Genomic DNA, 7671 nt, shown 5'->3' on the forward strand with positions numbered 1-7671 from the left:
AGATATATGTACACATTCCACATTTATATTTATATATCTTGTGTGTTTATTTACTGCTGCACATATAAGCAATGCAAATTGTTTATTCTGGCACTCAAGAAGATGACATTAACATAAGAATGCATGAGAGAAAGAGCTCATTTCCCCTTCTTCCTCTATTCTAAAAATATCTCATTAACAGTTAACATATGAACATCGTTTTTAAAAAATCACTAATTAATGTGGAGTAAAATGAAAAGTGAGTTTCCCATTCTCTACTCCAGAAATGATTATTACCAGTTCTTATGTATTGCCCAGGATATATTTTTATATATTATTTTTTTAAAGTATATCTATATATCTCCTCAAAAAAAAAATGTGTTCTTTAATGAATAGGAGGCTTAGAACAGGAAGACCTCTATCTTCCCACATAGCTTCATCCTCCGCCCCTTATGTGTGAGCAGATTCCAGCACACATGTGTGTCTATGATTTACACATGTGTAGGTTTAGTGCTGGAGGACAAATTCTTTGTTATAAGAAAACTTCTGGAACCTAGAAAAATGATTTTTTTGCCAGTTCATCTGGTTATTAATCTTCCTAAAAGCTCAAGACAAGTAAAATTTCCATATCTGAGAACTTTGTGGTATCCCAGAGGCAGGTAAAAATCATTCCCATGGAGTTGTCTTCACTTTCTGATTTGTCATCAATTCTTAAGAGCAATCCAGCAAGGTTTATTTAGTACAGCTCTCTGTTGATTTTATAACCAACTGCTGACTGCTTAGGACATAAAACTCTCGGTGATTTACAAGTAGTAAGTGGGCAAGATATCCATAAATTACATTCTGTAATAAGAGAATGTAAGTGAACACACACACACGTATCTACCCTAAAGGAAGTATTATAGGTATGTTAAAATATATATATATATATATGTTTTTAATATGAGAACTGAGAACTCCTTGGTAAATGGTGGCTAGTCAGCAACTTCGAGAGTTAAATTGTACCTGGCAGTATTTTAATGGAGAGCAAGAGGCTTTGCTTTTTACTTCTAAAAAGGGGACTCTGGTCTGCCATTTTTGAAATGTTTAAAGGACTTTTTATAGGCTCTGAAAGGAAAAAACTTTTTTTTGTAAAAAGATTTACTGACCAAGTCACAAATGCTGAGGTTGTCAGAATTGTCTGATACTCTTGAAAATCTTCTCCAACAGGTATTTTCAACTAAACTCTTACTCAAATATCTTTTTCTTTTCATGTATATATTTTTTTCTAGGCTCTAAGTTTCAAAAATATCTCCAATAATATGCTGAGCTTAGAAAAAATGTTTCTCATTCCAAGAGAAAGGGAATCGTAGAGTTTCAGGGAACCAACAGACATGTAAAGTGTAAAAACACTTTTGTTTGGAAAGTGAAATTTAATAAACATGAATCAGCTGCCATGAAGAGTGTGCCAAGTGTCTTGTTCCCAAAATATGGCATAATCTGGCTAGAAATTTGAGATCCACTTAATAAAAAACTAATCACAATTAAAAAAAACTAATCACATTTATATCCTGATTCAAGCAAAGAGATAGAAATTAAATAGAGAAGATTGGAAGAAGTAGCTATTTGCTATGAAATCATTGTCTATTTTTTTGTGTCTCAGTAGGTTTTTTTTTTAATCTTTTGGAGACACATAATGAAATATTTTAGGATAAAGTGATTTGCTTTTAAAAGTCCAGTCGGGGCTCCTGCCAGCCACTGCAACCAGGACCTCGAGAACATATTCTTTCTTTGTCCCTTTCTAATATGCAAGCTATGTAAACCAACATTACCCCAATACAAATGAAATGAATTGAAAAAAATAATCCAAGAGGGGCCTATCGCAGGGGTATAAGTGACACAAGACGGGCCGTGGTGGTTGAAGTTGGGCCACAGCAACATGGGGTTTCATAGAGGCTCTTGTTTGCATCTGAACATTTTCAGAATTTAAGAAACAATAGACGAGTTTTATCGTGGCCATCACTCTTCGTTTCTTTCTTTTCACATTTGTTATTGAGCAGGAGCTGAGTGCCCTTGTGAGGAGGGCTCTGATGGAGGCTGTGGAGTGCACTGGGTGGTGTGAGTTCAGAGTTCAGCAGACAGCAGAGCCAGCTGTGAGAACTAGGCCCTCCCAGCCTCGGTGAGGCACCTCCCCGCTCTTGGTGAGTAAGAAAGCGTCTACCCCGGTGGCTGTAAGCAGCCTCTGTAGAATGGGGGGGCAGGGGGGAGGAGAAACACCGTCCAAGCAGGGGCCTCAGCTCCATCCTACTCAACAGCCTAACAGTAAAGAAGGCCAGTTAGGAGTCTGGAAGTCAGAACTGAAAACAGATACCCACAGCAACTCTTCACAAACAAGGAGCTTTATTTTTATGCTATTGCCAAAAAAATGTTTTTCGGTGGGGAGAGCCTCTAAAAGGCTGGCTTTGGGGCAGGGAGCCACTTAACCTTTTGAAACTTAGAGTCTGGACTTAGTGCAGGGGGAGGGGAGGGGCTGCCACCTCTGGGGACAGCTCTGCCAGGAAGACCCCTCCCAGGACTCTGCCTCAGAGGCAGACCCTTTGCTGGCCTCAGGGAAGAAAGAGAGCTCAGAGAAAGCCCATCCCCTTGGTCCAGGCCCCTGCTCTCATTTATCAGGCCTGGATGATCCCTTCTCTACCCCACCAAGATCAACAGCCACCATCAACCTCTCCAGCTAAATGGGCTCTCTCCAGCTAAACTGAGAGATGTTTCCAGATAACTAAGTTCTAAAGAACCCTGTCTGCTTTGATAAAAAAAAAAAAAAAAAAACTTTTAGCTTGAGTTGCAAGTCAATGCATATTATCAGAGTAGGCCATTCAGCGGCCCCATAAAGGCTGAAGAAGCGAGAGGGGTATCTCCTGGCGTTCTGGTCATTGAGATCCAAACCGCATTCGAAAGTCAGTACTACACCCTATGTGCCTCTGGGTTTGGCCCTAACTGTAAGTGTTCAGAATCAGATCACACCTCCTTCCTCATTAATATGTTTCAGTGGCTTTCCAGTTGTTCTGCAGACACAGGCTAAAATGTTTGACAAGGCCCCTTGGTTTCTGGCTGACACTGAACCTTTGCGTACACTCCCAAGGCAAGGCTGTAATCTCCAGGTGGCTGGCATGCCTGAGGCCAGAAACAGCCTCTGGTTCACAATGGCCAGATCAAAGTCCTCCACTCACCCCTACTGAGATACTGGGAAAATGAACAAAGAAAGGCAGATATCTGGATGACGGAGAAGAAACTGCAGGAAAGTGTCCTGGCTAGTTAAGGAAGCCAAAGGGCCTCTTGGTTGGTTGGAGTCCAGGGACCACCCAATGGACTTGCCAGCTTGTTGGCCCCTACAGCTCCCAAATAAAGACAGAAAGAGGGCATCCCCCTCTCAGTCCCTGGAACCCCATGGGTGTCAGAGAGCAACTGATTAGTGTCTCTCTCTCGCCCCTCTTCTCAGACTAGACACATAACTGTGTCTTCTGTTCTGTTGGTGTGTTTTTTTCGCTATTATGTCCCACTTGGTGGCCCAGGTCATTACACAGAGTAGAGCCTCAATAAGTCAATATTGAATGAATAAGCAAACCCCAACCCCCCTTTCTCCGACCCTGAGCCCCTAAAGCTCACTGACTTCGGTAGCCTAAATTGCCTCTGTGTTCCACCTTTTCTCTGTCTCAGAGCAGAGCAGCTGGTGCTGAATGACTGATGTTGGGAGCTGAAAACTCCCTAGGGCCACTTCCCTCCATAGGGGCCTTCCGGCCCCCAGGACACAGACTGCACTCCAGCTCTCTACAGAGATAGCCACATATCTCTTTTTCCCTGCCCTACTTCTTGTCTCCTTTGAGCTACTCCTAAAGCTTTGCAACCATAGTTAGGAATATTCAGTTGTGGGGTGGATGAGGATGAAGAGGGAAAGATGCAGAGTCCGGGCTGCAGGACTGCCGGTGCGGTCTGTCATGCCATTGGTGGTGGTCAGCCGTGACCCTGCCCCAAGCTTCCCCCAAGGACCATGCCCCTCAGCAAAGAGTCAGTATGTCATCCATGTGTTGCGTGTAAAGCTGAATTCTGTAAACTAAACCAGCTTTTCTGCACCTTGTATCATCAACATGAACATGAATTCTCATGTTAAAAAAAAAATTTTGCCTCAAGACAGAATACAAATTACAGCAATAATACACGAAGCTTATTTTAATCATATCCTTGGAAAATTAAGCACTTCTGATAAAAATTAGTAAAAAAAAAAAAATACTTCATATGCAAACATGACACGAAACTTGACAGGATTGCCAAAGTCTGTCTTCCTTCGGGATGAGACACCCTCACCCGCATGCCCTTACCTGTGCAGACCGAAGAAAATATTTTCATTTAAATCTGATGGTGTTGACTGTCTCTTCTAAAATCTGTGAGTCTGTCTTGATTGTTTATTACACAGTCCAGCTTCAGAGAGATTAAGGGCAGCAACGTTTTGCTTATAAAGAAAGTAAGTCTGTCTCACACGGGGGTGTTTCCATGAGCCATGTGTTCCGGTGTTGACAAGGCAGCTCTGTTGCTCCTTGGCCTGTGCTGCTGGCCACTGGGCCAGGCAGCTCCTGCCAACTGAGCCCAGCCTCGGACACCTCCAGCTTTGCCCTTGGGGGAGAGAACATCAGCAGCCGAGTTGCTGTGACCCAGAGACAACAGAAGGGTCACTGTCCTACTGTTTACTTCACATAGCTTAGCCATTATTATTCTAAAAGGAAACATTCTTTATTTTACTTTATTCCATTTTGTTTTATTTATTTATTAATTTACTGCCTGGCTGCAGCCTTCAGGATACCCAGATTCCTCAAGGAACAGCATATCACAATCACTTTGTTTGGAATGTGCAAAATCCCCTTTGGAATCTGAGGACAGGGAAACCTGAGTTCTCCATCTTGCTTCCTTCTCCCCACCCCCACCCCCACCACAACGGAAACTCCTAAAGTCACACGGGGGTGATTTGCCCTGGTCTGCTGGAGCCAAAATTGAGAGCCCAGCACCTCCTAGCAGGGGAGGAGCAGATGGTCAACAAAGAGGTGAATCTCACTCCTGAAACGTGCAGGAGATTTCTCCCTGTGCTGAGAAGGAATTTGCCCATCCCGGCCTAATTTTTACCAAGCTGGGGCATTTGACCTCCCACCTCCTCCCCTGGGGTGGCATGTCAGGCCGCCTGGGCTTCCCGGCCTGGAAGCCTTCAGTCACCAGCAGCAAGGACCGCGATGCTGTCCCGGGCATCACTCTCTAGCGAGGGTGAGGGGGGACGTCTATTTCCTCATAGGGAGGAGGAGAGAAGCAGGCAGAGTCCTCGTAAGGTGGTGTCTCCTCCAGTTGCCCGGCATGAGGACCAGCTCTGAAACGGGAGCGGCAGACAAGCTGCATTACAGGCCAGGCGCCTCCCGCAGCCAATGCCGCCACCCTGGCCGAGGCCCACGGGGACATGATTCGCCCACCCCTTGCCCCGTAGACTAAGTACAGCCATGGACGTGACTGGGGCGGCTGGAAGGGGGGTGTCCCTCACCCCACACTCCGTACCTGATACTTCTACCAGCCACGAGAGAAGAGTAGTCCTGGTCGTCGACAAAGGCAGCATTCTCTAGGGGGTAGATGGTGTAGTACTGAGGCGGGCTTGGGGCGGCGGCTCCTACAGGCGGTGTGAGGCCACAGGGGTTCACCATGGGCTGCAAGTAGGTGGTGTTCATTCCAGTGGGCTCCTGAGAGCCATAAGGGGGAGGGATGTACTGCACGACAGTGGCCCCATGGAAGGTGATGGGTTGGTTGATACCAGTGAAGACAAATGACTGTCCTCCCGCCATCTGCTCGGCATCCAGGACCCGCTCCTCGCTCTCTTTGCACAGCTGGCAGGAGAGCATTTTGAACTTGCACACAGCTATCAGGATGAACGTCACCCCCACTGACAGCAGGATGGGTCCCAGGAGCTGGGTCCATTCAAAGTGGGAGATACCTTGGTATTTGATCCAGCCCATGACGGTGAACGTGATCCCCACCAGTCCCAGGAAGATGCCTGAGAAGAGCAAGGTGGCCCCTGCCTTGTCGTCATCCGACACCTGGATGTCGGCAGTGCTGGGCGTGTAGGGGGTGACAGAAAACACATTGAGCGGGAAGTCATCCAGGCGGTTGCTGCCCTGCTCCATGGCTCTGCTAGGAGGGAAGGGGCTGTGAGAGCTGCTAAGAGCAGAGGAAAGGAATCACAGGTTCAGATTAGTTATGGAAGAACTTTGGGCTTCTGTGGTTAACAGAGTATAACACACAGAGGACTGAACTTTGCTTCGAAGAATAAAGGTCTGAGAAGTGAAGCCTGAAGTTTTCTCATACTCTCAACAATGGGTTTGCAGTCTTGTCATAGATTTGCAGTCTGTGTCATCCTGTGTATTTCACATTCACTTATCCAAAGAGCATGTCTTCAGTCTAGTTTCTGCTAGGAGGTGCTTTTCTAGACACTTGAGGTACTGTGTCCCAAGGCCCCTTTTGCATCTCTCCACATTGCAGAAATGGCAGCACCACCGCCAGGTGCCTCCTGACCTGTCCCGTGCTCGGGAACCTAGCCCAGAGTTGTTCCTGCTGGGCCAGCGCACTAGCAATGAACAGATGCCAGTTTCACACTGTCTGTGTTTCCCTTTATCTGGGGTCTCTGGGTGTGATGATACTTAAACTTTTATAACAACTCTAATAAAGAGAGTCCCTGCTTCTTGCTGAATAGCCAGATGTATCTTGTACTTTCAGCACTGGGGAGTAATTCTAGCTGTGTGTGGGTGGGGGTGGGGGAAGCCACTAGGAACTTTCCTGTGTGCTGAGTTACTGGTGGAGGTTGAATGAGCATCAGCTATTACCTGGCAGCTCCGGGGTCTCCACTTCAGACCCTCTCTGTGGTGGCAACACAGAGCCTGGTCTCCAAAGTGAAGGGACCGTTGCATTTTTTTTTTAGCCTGTTGGGCTTTACAACCAAACATAAGGTGAGTTAGAGAAGAAAAGTTGATCTTCTGTTACATTATCTGTCCTTCATGACTATACAACTTCAAAACAGCCCCACGAATTTCCTCCACAGGACAGTAACTCTAACCCTCTGCCTCTCCCAGACACACGGTGTCTGCAGAAATATCACAGCAGCTCCTTTTGCAGAATTAACTGGAAAAAGTCAGCCTTCTCACTCTAGCAAGGGCTTATCAGACTCTCCTGATGATAAAAAATCACCCCAACCACTTTTAAAAAGACAAAATCCAAGTCCCTAATTCAAACCAATAGGACCAAAGTGCTGACAGAGAGCCCGTGCCAGGAAGAGCTTTCGGTCACCCATCTTTGGAAACCCTACTCCTCGTCAATCCCAAGGGCTCCCAGGAGATCGGGAGGTTTTCTTCTTTCCCACCAAAATGTATGTCTCTGCTATAAGACAAGCTTGGTAGAAGAAGGGTCACTGCTCTCCACCTTCTCTGCCAAGCCAGGGAAAGCCAGCAGGTGGCCTTGCAGGGACCTCCCCAGCTGTGTCCCGGTGCACCCAGAGTGGTGTGGTTTTGCAGCAGATGCAATGCGCCCTTTTCCCACTGAGCTAGAGCAGAGAGACTGGGGAGTCGACTTTTCCCTTTCATCATAAAAATTCCGATCAGCCAGCCTGACATTCTCTTTAGACTCTTAACCTCCCAAGTT

At 46.3% G+C, this 7671-nt stretch overlaps 1 protein-coding gene across 1 annotated transcript; it reads right to left on the bottom strand.

Moving 5' to 3' along the window:
* Positions 1-5253: 5253 nt before the first annotated feature.
* TMEM174 (transmembrane protein 174) lies at positions 5254-6164 on the bottom strand. The gene is made up of 2 exons (XM_004678449.1): positions 5545-6164; positions 5254-5362 (listed from the first exon to the last, which is right to left on the bottom strand). Exons 1-2 carry the CDS (start codon positions 6162-6164, stop codon positions 5254-5256), a joined length of 729 nt encoding a protein of 242 aa, XP_004678506.1.
* Positions 6165-7671: the final 1507 nt, after the last annotated feature.

Source organism: Condylura cristata, unplaced genomic scaffold (genome assembly GCF_000260355.1).
Source record: "Condylura cristata isolate star-nosed mole 26May11 unplaced genomic scaffold, ConCri1.0 scaffold00007, whole genome shotgun sequence".
Classification (NCBI taxonomy): domain Eukaryota; kingdom Metazoa; phylum Chordata; class Mammalia; order Eulipotyphla; family Talpidae; genus Condylura; species Condylura cristata.

Bases quoted from the DNA above. Each gene is read 5' to 3' on its own strand.
- TMEM174 (XM_004678449.1), bottom strand. From the start codon at position 6,164: ATGGAGCAGGGCAGCAACCGCCTGGATGACTTCCCGCTCAATGTGTTT. The intron at 5,363-5,544 runs GTACGGAGTGTG...CTCCCGTTTCAG, and splicing joins GTGGCTGGTAGAAGTATCAG to AGCTGGTCCTCATGCCGGGC.